The 23,197-nt window shown below is 42.8% G+C and overlaps 2 protein-coding genes across 3 annotated transcripts; one reads left to right on the top strand and one right to left on the bottom strand.

The window, feature by feature from the left end:
• The first annotated feature begins 721 nt into the window (after nucleotides 1–721).
• gyg1a (glycogenin 1a) lies at nucleotides 722–10,847 on the top strand. Its single transcript, XM_047611110.1, has 7 exons — nucleotides 722–881; nucleotides 3,497–3,632; nucleotides 3,731–3,905; nucleotides 3,998–4,160; nucleotides 4,596–4,722; nucleotides 6,793–7,030; nucleotides 9,093–10,847. Exons 1-7 carry the CDS (start codon nucleotides 737–739, stop codon nucleotides 9,267–9,269), a joined length of 1,161 nt encoding a protein of 386 aa, XP_047467066.1. The 5' UTR covers nucleotides 722–736; the 3' UTR covers nucleotides 9,270–10,847.
• Nucleotides 10,848–12,072: 1,225 nt separating this feature from the next.
• Nucleotides 12,073–22,965, bottom strand: hltf (helicase-like transcription factor). Of its 2 annotated transcripts, none has more exons than XM_047612027.1 (25): nucleotides 22,832–22,965; nucleotides 21,662–21,858; nucleotides 21,412–21,578; nucleotides 21,171–21,301; nucleotides 20,972–21,057; nucleotides 20,248–20,319; nucleotides 19,313–19,504; nucleotides 19,148–19,222; nucleotides 19,009–19,069; nucleotides 18,877–18,925; nucleotides 18,696–18,763; nucleotides 18,538–18,585; nucleotides 17,879–17,974; nucleotides 17,538–17,629; nucleotides 17,282–17,425; nucleotides 17,004–17,136; nucleotides 15,993–16,128; nucleotides 15,572–15,751; nucleotides 15,322–15,437; nucleotides 14,932–15,113; nucleotides 14,702–14,821; nucleotides 13,172–13,284; nucleotides 12,719–12,899; nucleotides 12,526–12,606; nucleotides 12,073–12,439 (listed from the first exon to the last, which is right to left on the bottom strand). In XM_047612027.1, the coding sequence occupies exons 2-25, from the start codon at nucleotides 21,851–21,853 to the stop codon at nucleotides 12,296–12,298; spliced, it is 2,859 nt and encodes a 952-aa protein (XP_047467983.1). In that variant the 5' UTR covers nucleotides 21,854–21,858; nucleotides 22,832–22,965; the 3' UTR covers nucleotides 12,073–12,295. The 2 variants fall into 2 exon arrangements, with proteins under 2 accessions (XP_047467983.1, XP_047467982.1); XM_047612026.1 differs by having other exon boundaries at nucleotides 22,750–22,923.
• Between the last annotated feature and the right edge of the window lie 232 nt (nucleotides 22,966–23,197).

The raw sequence follows: 23,197 nt of genomic DNA, 5'->3' as shown, positions 1-23,197 counted from the left end.
TGCACCCTTGCAATCCTTGAGTATTAATTAATCATTATCAATATGTAACCCTTTTATCTGCAGCAAACTGTAATATTTCATTCATGTTGCACCGAGGTATAAAATTATACATAATATATATGTATATATTATATACATAATACTGTCAATATGTGAATAGTTCTAAACATCTCCATCTTTTAATATTTGTACAACCATCACTGTATTTAAAATTGCATTGTGCAACTTTCCAATAGTTCAGGGTGCAGCATTCATTGAGTATATATTTATACACTATACATTAAACCCGCAAAGAACTATACTTAGCTAAGATGCAGTTTTGTGATATGTGCACATTACTTAACAAGTTTATCCGTTTTATTATCATGATCATTATTCATATAATTGAAGTGTTTTTTTTTTTTTTTATTTTTTTTACTGATAATTGTCAGATTTGGTTATTAATAGAATAAACCATCCTAACAATCCTATGCTAATGTTCCTATCCTTTTAATTAGTGCTTTTACTTATTGATGCTCATAGCATTAATGCTAAAATATGTTGTATGTTTAATCCCTTCAAGTAAAAAATACATATAATTTTATAAATTTAATAAAATATCCAAACTCTTTCAATTCAATTTCACCAGATTAAAGTCAGGAAGTGTCGTTAGATTTTTGTAATTTTTGATCATAACAAATAAAGTTACGCTGAAAGACACATGCGCAGGGGGGGCGTGTCCGCTGTCACTGGTCACATGACCCGGAAAATGTGGGGCTTAATTCCTGTGTTGGACTACTGGTCCCAGCTGCTGCGCCTCTGCCCTTCGCAGTGCAAACCTTTCGTCTGCTCCATCACGACCCCCGACGCTCGGGTGGACTCTCCTCAGCGCACCATGTCGGGTAAGACACACCGCGGCTCCGTAGACGCTTCTCGGCCGCCACACTGACACCGGAACACGGCCCCCCTCCCTCTCTCCCTCCTGGACCGGACCGGGGCGCTTCGCGAGCTGTCATCATCTCTCCCGAAATTTCGCCAATTTCTTAAACGCTGCAGAAATCGCCCGCTGCAACTCTCACCGCGCTTCCCGTGTGGCCACAGATCAGGAGATTTGTTTAAATTGCGTGTTCAGACGTTGCTGCGTTGGTTTGGGGGTTTGATTTGATGAGTTCCTGCAGCTGTTTGGACCAGAGTGAAGCTGGCGGTAGCGTGAACCAGCACACCCGGGTCTGAAAATTCAAAATAAAATATCTAAGCAGGAATCTGATGAGAAAACATATTTCTCTACATATAAGTAGTTAACAACTTTTTTTCATCACATTTGGTTCTGTCTTTTTATGCTATAAAATGCCATTAACATTAATCATTATATAAAGATATTGACTGTGCTACGAAGAAAATATCAATTTTTTTGATTTTTTGTGTGTAAAAACTGTGTTCAAAACATTGACTAATAACTACAGCTCTAAACAGGGGTATGTTGAACATTTTAAAGTTTAGTAGCAATCTCATTAGTGCTGTAACAGTATCTAAATCGCCTCAGAATTGTCTTTCTCACTTTTCTTTTGCCGTAAACGTTCATCATTATCAGTGAAGCTCGAAAGGTGAGGTGTGATTAGCGTCATGGAAGTGGAAGTGTAGATTGCAACATCCCACATCTGGGTGCTACCAACGCTGGCGATTTCATCATGCATGTTGCAGCTGCTTAGCTTGGCACGAAGAGCCAAACCCAGCTGCCCGCTTAGCACTGCAGACGTGAGAGTGGTATTTATTTTAATTTGAAGCTCGGGCAGAAGGCAAATATTTTCCAAAACGCTGAACTGGAATCTGTCACAGCTTTAGTTCAGAAAGAATAAATGGTGCGTTCTACCAAAGCGGCGTTTGCCTAACAGCACTACAAATTAGTCTTTCACCAGAAAACTGATACAGAGACAGATAAAACGCCAAAAATATACGGGCTCTTGTTGTGAGTGGATGCTGGGTTTCTTCAAAGTGTGATCTTTAGGTTTTATTGTTCATTTGATTAAAAGAAGCAATCTGAGAAGCTGCTTTGCCATTTTTTTTTTTTTTTCACATTTTGTTGGAGGTCACTCAGATTAATTGATTGAGACATAATGATATATGGGATTACAGAGCAGATGTAAGAAATTGGTGGATCAATTAGTCAGTATAGCAAAAGGTTGTATTCAGACCCCAGAAAGAGCAAGATGTAGAACCAGGGGTATGAAAGGAATGATACAAAGCCAATGTACACCGATCAGGCATAACATTATGACCACTGGAAGAAGAAAATAGCATTGCCCATCTTTAGGAATGGCTTAAGAACATCTAAAAAAACAGCACAAGGTGTCGACCTGGCCTCCAAATTTGCTAGATCTCAAAATGATTAAGTGTCTGTGAGATCCACTGGAACAAGTCTGATCCACAGAAGCCTCTCCCCTTAACCCATACAGGACTCAAAGACACGACAGGGCACCCTCAGAGGTGCTGCTGCACAGCGACCATTAGAGCATCTAATAAGACAGCAGCAATAAATAGTAACGTAAAATGAGTACATATCCTACCTGGATAACTGTAAATTAGACCCACGTGTAGTTCGGCTGAATGCAATAAATGCATGCTTTTATTTTTTAAGGGATACCTTCATAACTTCCTGTGCTGATGTGGAATTCTGCATTGCAACTTGACGGTTGTTTTCTCAGTGTGGACGTGCACCACAGTGTGTAGCCTTCAAGTTTTTTTTCTCCAGTGCCAAATAAGGCCTCAAGGGTTTTACTTTTTATAGAGAATTACTGTTGATGCACTAATGTAGTTGACAACGGTGCAATGACTTCTAATATTATATTATAATAATATGCAAGAATGCCTTTTATTAATTTAGTTTGTAGAAGGTAAACTAAAGGGAATACTTTAACTACCTGATCTCACCCCATTCTACATTTTTATGTCATTTTGAAACACGTCACATCTTTAGACGTGGGCGTTTTGCCGCAAGCACAGATAACGCTGTGGGAACTCAACACATGCTTCCTGTACTGCAACAACTGACTCTTACACTCAGGCCACGCAAGAAACACTTAGCAGCTCCTTGAACGAGACCTTGGTGACCGTACGGCTCCGACACGCAGATCAGGTTTCCCGGAAACGGCTCTCTTGCATTCAGCTTGACGAGCACCGTTTGCTGGCTCCGCGCCCACTTTCACTCATGCGGCGACGAGGCCTGCCCCCTGCTGTCGCTGACGCATGCTCTCATCAGACGCTGAACTTCACACAATGGGTCCACAGATGAACTGGACACACTGATACACATTGCACAGTGTTCACTGCACTGGATCGTGGAGGAAAAGTAGAAAAAAATTGCACTGATTAAATTTAAATGACCTAAAATTGGGATTTCTTATCTTTGAGGAATTTATGGAAGATTTTGCGCCAGGAATGACAAGATTTAAGACAAATGCGATAAGAGGTAATGACGTTAACATGATAACATGCTAATGATATGTCATATGTCCCGCAGACCAAGCTTTTGTGACACTGGCCACAAACGATAACTATGCAAAGGGGGCGATGGTTCTCGGCCAGTCGTTACGAGACCACAACACGACCAGGAAGCTGGTTGTACTCATAGGACCTCATGTTGCAGAGCCTTGCAGGTGAGGCACATCGTTAATTATTTATCTGCTGCTCAGACACAAATTAACACACGTGCGACGTGCGTGACATGAGCAATCCTGCTGTTTTTTTTTTGTAGAGATGCGTTGAGCTCCATCTTCGACGAGGTGTGCGTGGTGGACGTGATGGATTCCGGTGACTCGGCTCACCTGGCCCTGATGAAGCGCCCGGACCTGGGAGTGACGTTCACCAAGCTGCACTGCTGGACGCTCACGCAGTACAGCAAGTGCGTGTTCATGGACGCGGACACGCTGGTGAGACGCACAGCACGGGCTTCACGCCATTCACAGTGCACGTCTTCGCCCCAAACTTAAACTCATTCATAACTTGTTTCGTTTGCCTCCAGGTGCTGTCTAATATAGACGAGCTATTTGAGAGGGAGGAGCTGTCCGCGGCCCCGGACCCCGGTTGGCCGGACTGTTTCAACTCCGGAGTGTTCGTCTTCAGGCCGTCCAACGAGACGCACGAGAAGCTGCTCACGTTCTGCGGTGAAAACGGCAGCTTTGACGGTCAGCGCTTCTTCATTCGGTCCCTCAGAGGCTCAGTAGAACGAAAATTTGAGGAAAAAATTTACAAAGTTCATGAAAGTCCTGCTCCGACTTAACCTTATCTTCACGCGGCCGGTTCACCTCCACCCTCCCGCCGCTGCTCACGCTGTGTAACTTTCGCCATATGTTGTCACAGCTTCTATTTTTACATGCTTTAAAGGACACAGAGTGTGGGAATGTGCAGGAGGTGTTTGTGGTGTTGAGGTTTTTAGTGGATTACAATGGAGAGAGGTCAGATTGGGTAAATGTTCATATTCAATCAATACACGGAAAAAAAACCCTCTATCCTCTATTGATTGTTTGTATATAGTTTTAAACATCCTTGCTTGATCTCTCAGTTTGCTCTGCTTTAGCAAAGAAAATGAGATTATTACGTCTTTATGCGTTTGTTTTCAGGTGGAGATCAGGGGGTTCTCAACAGCTTCTTCAACACCTGGGCGACAGCAGACATTTCCAAACACCTCCCCTTCGTCTACAACCTCAGCAGCATCGCCATCTACTCCTACCTGCCAGCGTTCAAACAGTCAGTACACACACTCACGCTAAAATATACCGATCCCTGTTATGGGAACTTACCTTTATGTCCTAAATAGGAAGTTGAGACTGCGTAGATTGCATGCAGCATGAGTAATAGAAGTTGAAACACACAATCGGTGCATCTGGGCTTTCCTCACTTTTCATTGTCTGCAGCTGTCTCGGGAAAACTGCAGTGTTTGTGTGGTAAGAGGCATAAAGCTCGCCCAAGGTCAGTTCACAGGTTGCATATTTGTGTGTGTGTTGAATTACAATACGGTAATGAAACTTACAAGAGTGGCTGCTTCAGCTACATGCCTAATCTGTATTGTTTGTTATTTTTACACACTTTGGTTCAAACTGTTAAAGGAATGTTTGGCTACGAGTGGCTATTTCTAACATTGACGAATAATATCTCGCAAATTTAATGGAAGCTGAACTCAGATGTGTGTCCAAGTAGACAGAGAACAAACCCACGGGTCAGCCAAACGTATTGGGAGGAGAAAACAGAGGAAACCACGTCAGTCACAGTTCACAGGCTGACTTCCTGGGTGAAATCTGACTCACTGTGTTTGTGGCTCTCGGTTTTCCTGCGAAATTACACGTATACACATATATGAATGTGGGTGCAGTTTCTTTGATGCCCCGGCCACACGTTTTCGTTTAATTAATGCTGCGGTCTGCTCCGCCTCCACCAGTTCCAAGGAAATGGATTATACGCTGTACGTGTTTTTAAAACTTTTAAATATAAAAAGTTATTTTTATAACTCTCATGGCCCCCAAAGGATGCTTTATGTCGCCATGCATGAAGCATCCTGTCGCCATTATGCAGTGTTGGGAGTAACGCATTACAAAAGCAATGCAATTACTGTAATGCATTACTTTTTGCTGTAATGTGGTAATGTAAGGCATTAGGAAAAAAAATAATTGTAATATTTTACTCGGTCCGAATGTCAATTTGTGTGTTTTTATACAAATTTGAGATTAGCAGAGGGGAAAAAATATCTGAGCAAACGTTAACTTCCTGTTAGCGCTAGAGAACAGCTGATTGGGGAGAAGATGACTGCAGCGGCAGTGTTGGACTCTGCATTCGCGAGATGGACATAGGCTCATTGTTGTCAGTACATTAGAGACGAGGATTATAGTTAAGTTCAATTTGTGTGCGAAACCAAGAGATCTCTGTATGTCGCGAAATAGCACAAACAATTTAACAAAACATCTAGCTTACTGCTGCCAGCTGGCTTTAGGTGTTCGGTTACAATAAACAGTAGTAGCTTCTAGCAATATTGATTTCAATATGAATACACCTAAATTAACAGTATTTCTATCACAATATGTATTGCGCCATGAGCCATAACTGCGACTGTGTCATATTGTACTGCTTTGTCAACATAGTAATTATGCCATTCCACCAGATGTGGAAATGAGCAACACTGATGCAATAAGATCTACTGAGAATGCAAAAATCATATTTCCAGTTATTTTGGTGAAAGTAACTTAAAAGTAATGTAAACGTAATATTATAATGTAACTAATTACATTGAAATTACAGTAAGCCTTTTTGAGATCTTTATTAATCAGTTTGACTCTTGGGTGGTGCCCTGAGGTTTACTACTCGTACTAAGTATTTATGGATATTAATGATTGACATCCTGTTTCTATAGCGTCAGACAACTTCAACATTATATTAACTACCCAAACTGATAGAGAAGATCCTTGAAAAAAAATATTTCATGTGTATTTTTTAGTTCCCATCCACTAACATGGAGAAGGCGGAGCTTATGACCTATACTGCAGCCAGTCACCAGGGGGAGCTCTGCTTGCTTCGGCTTCACTTTTGAGGAGCTGTTCCGCATCCATATTTACCCATACCAGTGTGGACCAGGCATCCCTGAATGCATTTAACCGTCCTGCATCCTCCCATCCTCCAGAGTCTGAACCGCAGAATAAAATTTGTCAGGTCCTCCCCTCAAGGTCTGCTGTACGGTATTATGGCAGCCTGTTTCCATACGGGTTTCCATGCCTCTTCCTGTGTAGGTGTCCTCTTTCTCTTACACATGTCTGCCACTCGCTTCTTCAGGTACGGCCACGACGCGAAGGTGGTTCACTTCCTGGGCAAGGTGAAGCCGTGGAACTACTCGTACGACGGCCAGAGAGGCGAGGTCAAAGGTCACTCGCTGTCGCCCGACCCGTGCCAACTGCACCCCGACTACCTGCTCATGTGGTGGCAGCTGTACGCCAAGTCCGTGCTGCCCCTGCTGCAGAAGGCGTACGGCGACGCCCCCTTCAACAGCGGCTTCGTGGAGGCGAGCGCTGATGTATGTATATGAGTGTTAGGTCCAAGGTGTGGCTGCGGTGGGAGTGCGTGTGAAGAAACATCAATGACTGTAACTGTGTGTGATATTCTGTGTTTATCTATTGTAACACGTTGCATAATTGTCACGACCCGGCTGTGTCTCAACCTGTAATTGCGGCGTAAGCTCTCTTGTCTCCCTGGCAAATTTTAGCTGTGAAATTCCATCACTGTGCAATCAACAGATGTTAGAAATTCACTCGTAAGCTCCCGCTAAAAAATTCCTGCTAGTTTTAGTTAGATGAACTAACAAGAGAAAGTTGATTGGTTCCACATTCCTCAGCTCTAATCAGTTGCCTAATCACGTTTCCCTGTCAGCGCTGCATGAATAGCTTATTGTCATCAGTGAGTAACGGCTTCAGCAACTGTTCGACACTTACAGTCACAGCGGAGCAGGAAGTTGCCATGCTGTTTGTTGCATAACAAGGATGAGTGCCAAAATCTGTAGGTTTACCCAATAGACTAAAGCTGTGTCACACTGTCAAGTTTATTCATGCAAGCAGGAGGGTGAGAGTGAAAGATTCTGTTGAGGCATCAACTGTACTATATAAGTAAAGTTGATATTTCTTTTAAAATGGCAGCATCATATTTGCTCTGCTGTATCTACCTCTTCATTTAAAAACAAAACCGAGGCGATCCTTATCAAAATGATTTCCCTTTCCTGTTTGACATAAACTACCAGCTGCTCAACAGTTTGGTCTGTTTTCTATTTTACATTTCAAATTTTTCCAGCTGGTGGCATGTGTGGACTGCAGACAGAGCTGTGCTGTTGTGATACATGCAGACTTGCCCTCACATGGCGTGTGTGATAAATGACCCTGGTACCGTCACGGGTGCTGGCTTTTGAACTGGATGGTCCCTCTGAAAATTGTGGATGCTGCCTCATCTGGGCTAAAGAGCAAAGAGTTTTAATTGCATGGTATAGTTGAAAGCTGCATTTGAGTTTGCAGCAGTGCTTTTTGTACACTGACAACGATTGTCTGTATAGCGATGGGTGTCGTTAAGGTTATTATAAATACAACTAGAAGAAAGAAATAAATGAACCATTATAAGATAAAAGTCATGACAAACTGTCATAATTATCATGATAAAAACAGGGGCGTGGGGTCTCGCATGCTATCAAAGACGGGACATTTCACGGCTTTTTTAAAAAAAAAAAAAAAAAGAGCTGACAAAGAGTCTGCATCCTTTGAGGTGAAGTACAATCAATCTTAAATCGCTGAACTATTTATCTAGGGTTGTTTTTCATAGTGGTAAAACCATCTCAGTCTTTACTCCCAAAAGCATCTCTGAAATGCAGTTTTTGGCACCATTAAATGTGAGATGTTCCACCATAATTCTATATTTGTTTCTTAAAAGAAAAGATTTTCTTTTGTTGCTTTTGTCCCAACTTTTTTGAAATCAGTTGCTGAAATTTAAAATGAGCATATATTTTTGCAGCTTCGATAACATTTTGCTAATTTCCATTAAATATAAGCTTTAAATGATCTGAAAATAATATCATTCCGCTTTTACATTTTCGCAGAAAATTTGACTTTATTTTCCCACATTCTCAATGGTGCTTCATTAAAGGACTAGTGTGTGAGATTAACTGACCTCTAGTGGTGAATGCGCAGGTCGCAACCAAGTGAATAAACCTGCATCATCAAAAAGACTCTGTACAATCATTGATGTTTGAAGGTGCAGACACACATAGCCTTTCCAGTAAATCATGGGACAGCTTGTAAAATGAAAATGTGTGTTTACTGATTGATTTAAATCTCTGTTAATTTTCTCTCCACTTTGTAGAGGCTTTTCTTTTCATCCTCTTATCTGTTACAGTACATGAGTGTGGCAAGATTGTCTGTACTTTGGCTTCTGTGATGAAATGCTTGCGCGTATCTCAAGGGAAGAAAACAGAAAATTCCCCCGTGAGGCAATTCCAGCTGAGAAAAGGCTGAGCATGACTGAGCTTGGGCAACTGCTCCTCAGTTCATCTAATGATTCATTAATTCCCCGTCTCTTTTTTTTTTTCCCCCGTCACATAGGCCAAGCTTCAGGAGGACGCGTCGGAGCAGCCGGCGTCCCATCCTCCTCCTCCTCCTCCCGCACAGAAGGTTTCGTCGGAGGAGAGGAAGCAGCGCTGGGAGGCGGGCCAGATCGACTACATGGGCGACGACTCCTTCGCCAACATCGAGCGAAAACTCGACTCCTTCCTGAAGTAGCCGCCGCGAGCGAGGGAGGAAGCAAGGAGGCGTGGACGAGCAACCAGATGAAGCTCTGCGTGAGGGTGTGATATAAGCACCACTCAGTCAATGGCTGAGGCTTGATGAGCAGATGACTGAATCAATGCAATCACTCAGTCTCACTTTCTGCATCCTGTCAAGGTGTAGAGAGTGTATGTTTGGGGAAAAAAAAAAAAAACGAAACAAAAACACCCTCCCATGCACTCCACTATTCTTTTTTTTTTTCTCTCTCTCTCAAAGGAATTGTTCGACATGTTCTTGAAGATTGTCGTGTGTATGGTTACATGTGAAGCCGCTTCCAGATGTCTGTTAACTTAGCTTAGCATCAAGACTAGAAATGGCTGCTTTGATTAATCCATACAAAAGTCTGACCCGTGTAAATGAAAAATGCTGCGTTTGTGTGTCTCTTCCTTCGTTTCCACGGCAACCGATGTAGACCAGACACACAAACGCTCATAAAAAGAGTATTTTCTCCACTGCTGTTTTTGTATAGGTTGAACAAATAAGCTATATCTTTGGTAACTGGTGAACTTCAGGTCGCAGCAGGTGCTTTTGTGCTAAACTGAGTTGGCTTTCTGCATGCGGTAGCTTCACATACTCTTCACGAGAAACTGAGCATAGGTACGTCCCAATAAGTCCAACTATTCCTTCGAGTCTTCTTGTGCAATCTGATGGAGTAGGATTCAAAGTCCAGAGTCTTCCTACCCTGTGGAAAATAAAGCCCAGTGTCCGTATCAGAACCTGGAAGTGACTGTGGGCCAAGCCTGCAGTTCAAGGTGTATGCATCTGGACTTTACCACGACTCTTATCCTCTCTGCTTCAACCACTATGATGCCGACGTGCAGCCACCGGCTCACTTCCCCCGCTTTAACACAGACAGCGTCCACCTCATCTAGAGTGCAATGATTAGCCTCCCTGTCTGTGCCTCTGACACTCACCAGCTCCCTGTGACTTTTGTGTGATGTCCGGTATTGTGTTACCTCTTTTGTTAGTCGTGTTGCATGGCACAGAGTCAAACCGTGGGTCGGCGTTTAAAGTGCTTCCGTCCACATCCTAAAGTGGCAGTTTCGTGTGTATTTTGTCGTGGGATTCAAACACTACGGTGCACTCCACAGTCGTCTGTCATCTTGTTCCAAGTGCCCTGCATGTATGTCCCCTGCCAGACCCACATCAGTGCATTGGTGCCATGCTTCGAGTTTTCATCACTTCCTCTCTGTAGTTTAACCAGCTGCCTTATTTCCATCACTGTTTACAGGACCTCACTTACTGAAACCGCTGCTAGTAGCACAGCAGATTTCAGCTACGATTTCCTCCTTTTCATGTTGCCAATGCCGTCTTTGCTCCACTCCACCTGTGTGTTGCCCTCGCAGACCTGCAGCTCTTAGAAAACACACTGCTAGAGGTTGAAAGAGTAGTCCATATGTAGCTTCTGAGGGTGGATCGTAACTGTAGTAGACGTCTGTTAATGCACATCTGTCCTGTTTCTTAGCTGTTAACTGTACATCCCTTTTGAAGTGCTAATAAAAAGAAACTACTGAAAAAAACTTATTTTATCCAGCTATCCTGTCTCTCGTGTTTCATTTTATACTGTTAATACTGATCAGATGTAGGGCCGCAACAGCTGTTTGCTGTAGTGTGATGGTCTGGGGCTGTTTTGCTGCTTCAGGACCTGGAAGACTTGCTGTGGTAAATGGAGCCATGGATTCAAAAAAGTCCTGAAGGGGAATGTCCGGCCGTCTGTTTGTGACCTCAAGGTGAAGCGAAGCGAGGTGTTTGTTTTTAAAGAACCGGTGTAGGTACTGGATCTACCCGGGCTACCGGCGTTTTATAATTGGTTGGACAACAGGAAAAAGTGGAAAAGAGGTTAGCAGTTTAAGCGGTTAGTGGTTGTTGTCAAAGCAATTTATCAATGGATAAACTGATAAAAGCTGTATTATTATTACATATTTTTAAGGATAAAACTTATAAAATATTTCAGTGCCTACTGTACGAGTGAATGGATTGAACTCGAATTATTTTGTCATTTTATTACTCAATATTTTATTACTTTTTTTACGAATAATGTGCTGTTATTGTGTTTTATGTCTTTTGTGGAAAATTAAGAATTATAAGTAAAAATGGAAAAAGTAAAGTGAAAAATAAATCAAACTTGTGTTGTCTAACCACAAGCCAAACGTAGCCCAACATATAGTTGATGTCATCTAGAAGCGCCGAAGACTCCCTGAGCCGATCTGGTATCTACACCTGTTTCCAACTGGTTCGATTCATCGATGTCATTAGCCTTCGTGCTTATCGATACTTTTCGAGTCTTTATATCCCAGTCCAGAAGGTGGTGGTAATGCACATAAAAAGTTGTTTGCCAACCGCCATAAAACAAAAGAAGAAGAATCTTTACGCCGAAGAAAGTCATTCACATCATGTGATAACAAAGAAAACGCAATGACATCTACTTTTCTACACCAAAAATTCACAGGAAGAATCGATAAAGAATCGGATCGATAAGCAGAATCGATACTGGCATCGGTATTAATAAAATCTTATCGATGGTGCATGTAGGTTTGGATTTTATTTTCCCTTAATGATACAAAACCTTTAAATTAGTTTGGCAGAGGTTCACAGATGTTCCTGTTTAAACCCTAACTAGTCTTTTAAAACTGAAAAAAAAGCAACTTGAGCTCAGTTGCTGTCGCTTTAACTGTGTTTTTTAGATGAACCGTAACCTGTGTGACTGATGACCTTCTCAGCTATAGGTGTATTAATAATAGCCGACACTCAGTGAGGGTAGGTTTTGTTGTATTTAATGGGAGTAAACCATCCTTAATAGCACTTGTGCTTTCCCCTAGTCAAAATTGGACAGTTTCTGGACAAGTATGAACCCTTTGTGCACAAGTAAAACACAACTCGTGACAAGAACAACAAAAGAAAATGTACAAAAGAATTCTGTATAACTCTCCCGACGAGCGACACCAAGAAAAGGACTCCATGTTGTTTGCGCGTTGACCCGTCTACAGCTCCATCAGAGCTCGGATGTCGTCGATGCGAGAGGTCTTCCTGTCTGTGTTTGTGGAGCCGAAAGCCTTCTCCACCAGGTCCTGCTTCTTCCTCTGGATCTTCACCATGTTCTCCTCCACTGAGTTCTTCACAATGAACTGCAGCAACAGACCAACAAAAATCCCAGGTCATTGTATTCAAAATGTCATAATGCTCCAATATAAACATATTACAAGTTTCTGACCTTGGTGACGACAATTTTCTTCGTCTGGCCCAAACGGTGACAGCGATCAATACACTGCTCTTCAGTAGCTGGGTTCCACGCCTTAGACACACACACAAAGTTGATTACAGTAAGCAAACTGCGCACGAGCACACCTCAATACCTAAACCAGGCTGTGGCTGTGGGTCTCGTTCCTGCCAGAATTTGCACTTACAGGGTCCATGAGGAAAACGTGAGAAGCGGCGGTCAAGTTAATCCCGACTCCTCCGGCCTTAAGCGACAGAAGCATGATGGAGGGGCTGTCGGACGCAGAGCTCTGGAACTCCTGGATGACTTGAGTTCGTTTCTTTTGGTTCATGGTGCCGTCCAAACGGACAAAACTGAAACCGTGCTCTCTGGTGGATAGGAGGGAGGGAGGGACAACGACGAGTCATGAAACAAAAGGTGAAACTTTGTTCTTCATCTCTGATTCTCTCTGTTGATCTCTGTCTCTTGATATTGTTTGTTTGTATTTGTGATCTCCCCCACAATGAAACACGTGAAAAGCGATAAATGGAGAAAACCACATATTTTATATTACAGGAGAAACTCACTAGAAAAAGTTCCATAGTTGCTGAGGTAACATGCCGAACAAATATTTGCAAAGATAAATCCCGATCCTGGTTACCTGAGCGGCGTCTCCAGGATGGTGAGGAAGCGCGTGAACTGAGAGACGACCAAACACTTAACGGTGCTGTCTTCACATCGAAGCCTGAGCAGGTTTCCCATCAGCGCCTTCACCTGCAGAGACAAAAAAGGAGTTCAAAGGAAGTGCTCACATGTGGTCAATATTTCTTGTACTCGACTGAAGTACTTCTGATTAGAAGGCCCAGCTGTTTACATGAGCAATGAATGAATGATTCAAGTCTAAATGTTCTGCTGACATATGTACATGCACCAAAATATCAAGAAGAGACCACAGGTCTGGATCAAAGATGTTTCATTAATCTTTTTAAACTGTTGTGTGCATGACCTGTTTTCTTTGTTGCCTCGGTTCCCCCAACCTGAAACTCAACTCAACCTGAAAAGCCATGCCCAGAAAGAATGTATTTATTCCTGTCACTCAGTGCATTTACATGCACAGCTTAATGGAGCTATGCTCGAAATTCGACTTTCTGAATGTGGTCCTTGTCCCAGTTTACATGCAACGGAGAAAATCGAATAATTGACGGGAACATGCCCTCCTCCTCCACACTAGGTGGCGATATGTGTCCTCTCAGCGGGTTAATATGACTCACCGGCATTTCAAACAACACCAAAATGGAGAATAGTACAACTTTTTTAATCTGGTACATAATGTGTGGGCTACTTATGGTGCAGATAAGATGGCGCTGTTTACCTTCTTGTTATGCGACCGGCTTTCTTGGATGTTTTTGTTTCGGGGTCATACACCAGCGCAGAAAATTGATTTCCAATCGCATTATGTGGGTGTCTTAATCATTTAAAGATAACTCTTTAAATGACTTTTAGTTGGAGTAAATGAAGTTGTCCAATTAAAGTCTGATTATGACAATCATTTTCTTTTCACGCGCATGTAAACTACTGACTCTGTACATTTACATGCAATCAGATCAACTGCTTGCATGATTATTAGGAGGTGATATTTTACTATTGAATGCTTTGTTAAATGTTTAACTCTTTTCAATACATGTGAAGATTCCTTCCAAACAGAGCAGGTCCAGTCTGTTCTGACATGAAGAATTTTTATTTTGATCAGCCTATTGGTCTGATTATTAATGAAATATTAGGGTCCGTGTTAATGGACTTGCTAATAAAGACTTTTACATTGACTTATGTGTGAATAATTGGCTAATGTCATTTCAGTACACCTTCTGCAGTTAGACTTGAACTCAGCACAGCTAAGCATCAAATTTTAATCTGACATGTAATGTCATTTTAATCATTCTTGTTGATGTTGATTCTGTTACCAAATGCAAATTCAAGAGCGTGACATTATTACCGTCAATAAGATGAGGCAAACTAGACTGACTTGTCAGCAGCATGAGGTGGATGGTTCTGGCCCATAAAAATCCGCTGCAGTCCGACTCAAACACATTTCCTTTTAAGGTTTACAGAAATAGCGCCCTGCATATTTTAGAGCTCTGCCTAATGTTTTTACTATTTTTACCCCTCAGTTAACTCTGCAGCCTCAGAGTACCTTTGAGCTGGTCCTCCACTGAGAGTTTGTGCTTTTGTCTTCCTCCATTTCCTCCTGTGGAAACTCCACGAGCTCACTGGTCTTGATCTCACTTCGACAGAGAGGACAGCGAGCCATGTCCTACGCAAACACACAGAGAACGGGGGGAAAAGGGTGGAATGTTAATGATTTGCAGCGAAATGAACTGGTGTGTTAAGTCAAATTAGCTCTGAATTGCAAACCCAGTGTACCTTTTCAGTGCTGATAACTTGGGCGATGCAAGGCTGGCAGTAAACGTGGGCGCAGTGCGTGATGACGGGCAGGCGGACCGACTCCAAACACACGGAGCACTCCTCGTCAGAGCCGCTGGCCAACACCAACCGGAGCTTTTCTATCAGACGCTCCCTCAGCTCTGCCGGCGTCGCTGCACCACCTACAGCAAACAGGATATTCAGGAATGCATGAATACAACAATCTGGTATTTAATAGCCAGATTAACTACACAGTATCATTTTTATTTATTTGCAAAACAGCGTCACAGTAATCCCACCCACACATGATGGTGGATCACTTAGAGGTTGTTACCAGTTGGGTGGGTGAAAGGCTAAAGTGTTAATTAGTGCCGAGGTGAACACACAGACCTAAATCTGAGGACGTCTTTCCCAGCAGATCAGGGTGGCAGCAGTGCTGTCGGAGCCTCATCAGGATGGCAAGGACGTCAGCATAATTGCTCAGGACCGTCCCTTCAGCGACATATCTGCAAAAAAATGCACAATGATGCGAACTGAAAAAACAAAAAGCCAAATATAACAAGTGTTCCTCAACAACTGTGTCTCCTGTCAAATATTCGCATCTAGTTACTGTGTGCAAGCAGCAAAAGTACACCGTTACCTGCCGATGGTGTTTCTCCCTTCGTTTCGCGCCAGCTCGTACTCCTCCCTCTCCGGCTGGCTGAGCTCGACCTGCTCCACAAACACCGTCTTTTCCGGGAGCGACACCAGGGGGCGCCCTTTCACCCGGCTGTTCTTGGTGCGCCGCAGGGTGATGCACTTCACCAGCGTCTGGAGGTTCCTGCACGCAGCATGATGCGCAGGATTATCAACAGCACGACGCGTACGTTGATGCGTCGCCACAGAATGAGTTGTCACGGTTTGTTTTGAGCGTCTACCTTTAAAACCTTTGATTCAGACAAGGAAACACATGCAACCGCTGCACGTCTCAATCAAGCATTGCTGTCACTGTCCAGTCACAGTCACAGTCACAGTCACTGGCTCCCCCTGGAGTATTACAGCCACGCTGCAGCGGTACTTACTGCAGGCCGACCCTGTCTCCTTGCGTAACTGGTCTTTGGATAACTCTGTTCCACCACTCTTTCACATCAAAGGGCTTCAGACGAAGGAAGGCCAGCAGCATCCACAGGTCCTTCACACTGTTCTGGATGGGAGTACCTGGTTAGACCAGAGCATGGGCACAAAGACATATTTAGTGACGTACATTGAGTCGATTGTTCCTCCAAAATAGTAATAGACTAATGAACTTATTATGGGGATGTCAAAGTAGTTTCACTGTAGTGTGTAGTTTGAACAAAGACAAATGGAACTGACTGGATTAGACGTAATGGATAATGCTAAATACCAGTTACCTTTAGTGAGGACTAGTAGGAGTAAGAAATAGAAATATTGACACTTTTAAACACATTTAATCTGGCTTTTATATCACAGACTTATGGTTATTTATTTATTTATTTTTTTATTTGCCATCTAAATTTTGAATGTTTCTATATTTTATTCTGCATTTTACATCATTCTATTGTTAATATTCTTGCATCTTACTACGTTTTTATATTTAATCAATTTTATATTTTTATTTATTTATTTATTTTATATTGATCTTTTATTATTTCAACTTATCCTCTTTACACTGTGCATTTGTCTCCATGAGCTTTTTTGTTGTTGTACCGCTTTTCTATATATATTTCTATCCATCAAAATGTAAAGCACTTTGAATGGCATTCGCTTGTTCTGAAAAGTGCTATATAAATAAATTTTCGCTGACTGACTGATGAGATACTGTGTTCGAGAAATAGACCGAAATTTTTTAGGGCCGATACCGTTTTATTTTTACATCAGCGTTGGCCGATGCCCGATACATGATAAAAATGATTCACTGATAACAAATTGTTACAAGTCTCAATTTAACCAAAAACATAAACATTTATTGAACTCAAAGAATATTTAACGCATAAAAAAACCCCTTAGCTTTACACCTCCTCAGAAATGATCTACATAAGTTGGATGGAGTGTGAATGACGATGTTTGTGCACCTGAAAGAATCCAGCGCCTCTGAGCTTTGAGGCCAAGCACGGCCTTACTCATCTGGGCGTTTGGGTTCCTTATGATGTGTCCTTCATCCAGCACGACTCTGAACCAGCTGATCCCGTGGAGTGGACTCTTATTCTGAAAGGGAGACGAACAGCACATAGAGTGACTTAACTGAAACGTACGCGTCATTCACCGTGGGTCAGTCGGATTTAAAATTAAAACGAATCAAAACGCACTGCGCTGAAAGTCCCTGACGGACACGAGACCTGTCCACACTCACCGCAAAGTCAGCAGAGAGGACGTTGTACGTGGTGATCACCACATCTTGAGAGGACAGAAACGTCTTGCTCCTGTTGCGCTCTGAACCGTAGTACAGATACACGTCGGGCTTCACGTCGGCACGCACGTGCTGCTCGAACTGGTCCTGCGCTCACGCGACACGACAACACGGGAGAAGGAAACCAAACACGTGCTGATTCCAGGAAAAAGAGACGGAGAAAACGTCATAAAAACGCAGTGCAGTGCTGTGTTCTTACCAGCCAGTTGCTGAGGACAGAGAGCGGACAGACGATGAGAGTCGTCCTCGTTGATATGTCGTCTCTGTTTTCAGGGATGGATGACTCCCCAGCTGCACAGACATCATCAGCATTACTGCACAGTCCAACTATTCTTTCTCTGAATATAAAGGACGCTCCCAGAAGCAGCCAGACAGACACCAGTCAGATTAGAGTCCTTTTCCCTCTCTTAAACAGCTAACACATTTGTCGGGATGCGCTCCCATCCACGATGCAGCTGCAAGTGCTCGGTCAACTTTGCGGTGCCGCCTTTCTGAAAAAAGCCGCAAGAATAAATGCAGTCAACGGGAAATAAAACTCACCGTGTGGGGCGTTCTTCACAGTCTTCTTCTTCTTTGAGCCTGTATCTGATGTCGCTCCACTCAGAACTGCGGCAAAGTCCAGATCCTCGAGAAAGGCTGGTGCAGTACAGACAGGCGATTTAGTTATACACACCGATCAGGCATAACATTATGACCCAATGCTGTGTCTCTTTCGGGCCTCCGTACACAGTCGTGACTCATCAGAAACATGGACATGAGGGTGTCCTGCTGTGGTGTCTGGTAACAGGACGTTGTTAGTGTGGGTTGAGGGGGAGGGGCCTACGTGGATCGTCCCACGGACACTTGACCAGTTTGGGATCTAGAGAATTTGGAGGCCAGGTCGACACCTTTGAGTTGTTCCTAAACTGTTGTTGTGTGTGTGCCCCTATCACCCTGTTAGGGAGTGTTATTGCTATGGGGTGGGGGTGTCTGGTCTGGTCTAGGTGGGTGCTACATGTCTAAGTGACATCCACATGAACCCCAGGTCCAAACGTTTCCCAGCAGGACATTAAATTGTCACAAGATGGTTTAAATGTTATTCACTTCTCCTGTCAGTGGTCGTAATGTTGCGGCTGATCGGTTTGTAAGGGCAGGTTATATATCGACAAAGTTCTTCATCACATTTAACTGCACAAGCACAAAGCTTATGGAGTTTGTACCTTTGCTGGGCTTTCTCTTGGCTGGCTTCATCTTTTCTTTGCTCGTGGCTGGAAGTGGAGATAAAAAACACCACGTGAGCCGTAAAACACAACACAACACAAGAGACACACTAACAAACACTGTAAAGATAAAGGGCGAGATTGTAATCGGTTCTTACTTTTCCCCGGCTCGTCTGCTATCTCTTTTACATCTGGTTCATCGACGCGGATCACGCCTGCGTTTGAACTGAGGCACGCAGAGGAACGTACCAGCGCATTTAGGAGGAAATATAAAAATCACGTGAAGGAATTAGGTCATAGAGATAAAACATGAAAAGTGATAAATAAAAACACACTTACATGTCAGGGCGCAGAGAGCCACCTGCTCCGTCACCTGCACGGCTGCTACCTGAGACAAACACGTAATCTCTCTTACTAATAAACTCTATTATTTTGTGCGTGCTTACAAGACAAAAAAAAAAAAGAGAGTACCTTCAGGTTTGACGGCCGCCTTTGGTTTAGTTTTAGCTTTAAAAGGTGAAGCCCGCTCCTCCTGCACACATGCAAACAAACACGTTGCGACGTAGGAACGCACCACATCGATTGACAACAACAGAAAACGGCGACTTACACACTTCTTCACAGGCAGAGGCTTCCCCCTGTGAAAGTTGGTGAGGATCAGAGCGATCGTCGTCAGAGTTTTGCCCTTAAAGAAGCAGAAACGGGAGTTGAAGCACGTCATTTTTATTTTTTTTTTTCCAGCTCGTGTCGCGTGACATTCGAGCGCGTCGCTCACCAGTCCCATGTCGTCGGCCAGTATCCCCCCACGGACCCTCTCTGGCAGTTCCTTTGCGGAGAAACGCGTCAGGGTGTTGTAGTACAGCTCGCCCCTCTTCTCCCAGAACGGCGGCAGAGAGGATTTGTTTTCCCGAGCGCACATCCAGGACAGAGCCTGCTTCTGGTGAAGCAGGAGGGGGGTTCCCACGGACTGCAAAGGAAGAGCGTGTTCACGTTGAAGATGCAATGACTTGCTGGCCAGAAATAATATTTAAAATATAGGAAATTTGACGTGAGAGTATTAAAAAAATAAAGTAATTGCTAAAATAACACAATCCTGAACAAAGTTATATGATTCTCTACTGAAAATACTCGACTATAAAATCTCTATGTCTTGTACAGTGCTACATAGGTATTCAACAGGGGGTCCACTACCCCTAGGGGGTCCGCGGAGGTACTGCGTGTAAAATCTTTGGTTGATCAGACATTTATTATATGTTTTTTTTTTTAATTTCCCCCCACGAATTTAAAAATTTCACATGAATCCAACATATTTTAGTAAAGGGATAGCTTAATACTGAATGCAAAATAATAATAGTAATAATGTATATTTCATAGCATTAGGCTGAGTTTAATATTGAACACATACAGTAGGTAGGGGGTCCCTACTTAATCTTCTACTAAAGTTTGGGGGTCCTTGAAGACCCCTGCAGTGTAATATCTATGCAACATATGCGAAGAAAATATACAATCATAGGACAGACACTTAATAAAGATATTTCTACTCTACACGCTGCCTAATTCAAAGAAAAATTAATTTGTTTGTTCTTATTTCTACCTGTTTTTTAATGTTATTTTTGCATTTATATAAAGGAAAAATTCTTAATAAAAAACAGAAAAGAAAGAAAAAAAAAACACTACGACAGTGATAAGTTAAGCAGACTGAATACCTACCTCAGCTGCTTCTTTCTCCCCGTCTTTACTCTCCATCAATCCTTCAAACAGGTTGTCGAATGCATTCTTTAGCTGAAAAAAAAAATGAGCAAAAACATCGTTTACAGAAACTTAACACGAACATTTAGCAGAGTTTGGTTAATAAAATGTATTGATCTACAACGCAAATTATTTTTTTTTATCTACAATTTTTAGCTACATATAAGGAAGACTTGGTGAGTGCTTATAAAAACAGATATACACTGATCAACCATAACATTATGACCAAATATTGTGTAGGTCCACATTTTTGGGCTCCAAAACAGCCTTCATTTATCAAGGCTTGGACTCCCCTAAACCTCTGAAGGTGTGCTGTGGTATTTGGCACCAAGACGCTAGTTGCAGATCCAAAGCGGGGCCTCCGTGGATCGGATTTATTTGACGAGCGCATTCCACAAACGCTCGACCCGGATGGAGATTTGGAGTCGACACCTTGACCTTGTTGTTATGCTCCTCAAACTATTCCTGAACCACACTCCCTAATACAGAATATCCCACCGAGTGGCAGGTGATAATGAGGTAATCAGTGCTATTCATTATATTGGTCATAATGTTATGGCTTATCCATGCACGCTTCCGTCATGCTACAGTGCAGCATGAACTTTACGAGTGGCATGGTTACAATTATTTAGTTCAAATATGACGGCTATAGAGTATATTTCACAAAATGTTTGACGAAATTTACCTCCTGTGCAGAGAGTGCGACGGTCAAACCTTTTTTAGACGCATATGCAGAAGCGCCCTGACTGCTGGTCGATTTCTGGTATGCCGCTGAAATCAAGCAGACACGTGAAAATAAAGCCATTACAGTTAATACACATGATTTAAATTTGGGAGGAGAGGTTGTCCATCAGGAGGTAGCTGGAATCAGATAGTCTGCTCACCTGCCTGTGTGTTCAGTTTGTAACCCCGACGTGCCATGAAGTCCATCACAGATTTTTTGTTCTCTTCTTTCCCCCAGAACGACAGCATCACGGGCATGGTGAAGGAGTTTTTCGTCCCTGAGGGCACCACCCTGTCAAAGCAATAAATGCACGTAAACTCCCTCTGTGTGGGGTTGCACGTGGACGCTGTCGTATAAAATCAGCTTCTTTCATCGGGACATCACCGACGATCACAGCTCACCCCTCCACTTTGGCCAAGTTGTTGTCCATGATGTGGGCCATGGCCGACGCCAGCTCCTTCTTGATGTGTCCGACCTGGTTGCCGTAAACGTTGGCAACCATCACTGCGTTGCGGTCGTACGGATTCTGGGGCTCCCGGACCAGACCGACCATCTCCCCTTGGTTCACCTGTCCAAGGAGTAAAGGTGTCTACGTGCGCACCTCCTCAATTTTCTGTGTCAGGTGTGTTTTTTGTGAAATCTGATCCTCACCACCCCTGTGTAATATCTGAGGCCGACCACTGTGCCGCGCAGATGGCCGAAGAGCACGCTGCCGTCTGCGTCCGGGTCCTCGGATGCTGCAGCTCTGATGGCCTGGGACAGGGTCTCTGAACGTGTCTCACTGCGGTCGGTGAAGAGGTCCACCTCGGTGAGGTTGTTCCAACTGAACCTCCACCTGAACATGGTGTCTGGGGGGGTGGGGGGCAAAAAACAAACACGAAATGAGAATAAATAACTTTTGACAATATCTAACAGACATCAGCTAGGCTGCAGGACTTCAGACTAACAGGAAGGAAATCTTCTCTGAGAATAAGCGATGTTCAATCCAAACACTAGTATCAACGATACCAATCCGATACTTTGTGTAACTACACCCTAATGTGTCTGGTAACCTTCCAAATCATAGCTTCATAAAGAATACAAAACATCAGATTAATTAATTAATTTATTTTAAACTTGGAAGTTTATCAAGGTAGCGGCCTTGTTTAATAGCCGAGCTAATACAACAACAGAAAAACCAAACAGAGGACACAATCTTACAAAATATGTGAAAATGGCCTTTTAAAACACCAAGAAAACAAATAAGTATAATAACAAATCAACTAAAACAAATTACTGTTTAACTATTAAGAACTACTATAAAATTAAAGCTTGCATCTTAATTCTGTCTTCTCACCATAAATGTCTCGTATTCTGTGTTGTGGTTTAACTTGAGGTCTTTCACCAGGTTTGTTGTGTTGCCACAACTCAATAGTTTAGTTACTTTCCTTTGTTCCTACATTACCTCGAATGACTGAAGTATCGCAAGTATCGATATTATGATTTGATATTAGATTTTTGAGCCAAAAAAAATGGTATCGGGAAAATCGATGTTTCAATATCGATCCGCACATCATTAGTGACAATACACGCAGATGCAGAAAACAATGCTAGCATTGTGGCTAATTCAGCTAATAAACTGACCAACCCACATCTACCCGGAGAGTTATTAATTGTTAGTACCATCTCTAATGTTGCACACTCAAAGTCATAAATAATGATGGCTGTCGTTAGCTCGGACTACGCTATCTTGCACTCACTGTGTCAATTGAAATAAATACAGACACAGACAGGGTGTGCTATGCATCTGCACTTAAATCCTTCATACTACTTATTTTTCACCTCGGCGGTGGTCGTTTCTTCCCTTGTCAGCTGTAGTTTGTTGTTTCTGATCCGCTGCTTTTGCTTATGTTTGGGTTACTTTCCAGTTTGATAAGAGACGAAGTGAAGACACACGGAGTTATGGCGGAGCTTCCGGTGCTAAGCTTAAAAATAAAGTCTCAAATCATAAACACGTCACTATGAAGATGATGATTATATGTAAATATATATGACCCATGTGACCTTATAGCCCATATCGTCACATGACTCACATGTGTAGGATTTGACACTGGTTGTTTGATGGTTGATACACTGATTATTATTATTATGATTAATGTTATGATTATTATTATTATTAGCTATTTCCTTTAGGGACTTATATTAACA

Source organism: Mugil cephalus, chromosome 17, assembly GCF_022458985.1.
Source record: "Mugil cephalus isolate CIBA_MC_2020 chromosome 17, CIBA_Mcephalus_1.1, whole genome shotgun sequence".
Classification (NCBI taxonomy): domain Eukaryota; kingdom Metazoa; phylum Chordata; class Actinopteri; order Mugiliformes; family Mugilidae; genus Mugil; species Mugil cephalus.
Note: the sequence above shows the minus strand (reverse complement) of the source record. Positions and strands in the feature narration are given on the sequence as shown.

Coding starts and splice junctions, on each gene's coding strand:
- gyg1a (XM_047611110.1), top strand. CDS start 737: ATGACCCGGAAAATGTGGGGCTTAATTCCTGTGTTGGACTACTGGTCC. Junction 3,633..3,730: donor CATGTTGCAGAGCCTTGCAG/GTGAGGCACATC, acceptor TTTTTTTTGTAG/AGATGCGTTGAGCTCCATCT. Junction 4,723..6,792: donor TACCTGCCAGCGTTCAAACA/GTCAGTACACAC, acceptor TCGCTTCTTCAG/GTACGGCCACGACGCGAAGG.
- hltf (XM_047612027.1), bottom strand. CDS start 21,853: ATGTTCAGGTGGAGGTTCAGTTGGAACAACCTCACCGAGGTGGACCTC. Junction 21,058..21,170: donor CAAACTGAACACACAGGCAG/GTGAGCAGACTA, acceptor GCTTGATTTCAG/CGGCATACCAGAAATCGACC. Junction 12,900..13,171: donor ATCCTGGAGACGCCGCTCAG/GTAACCAGGATC, acceptor CCTATCCACCAG/AGAGCACGGTTTCAGTTTTG.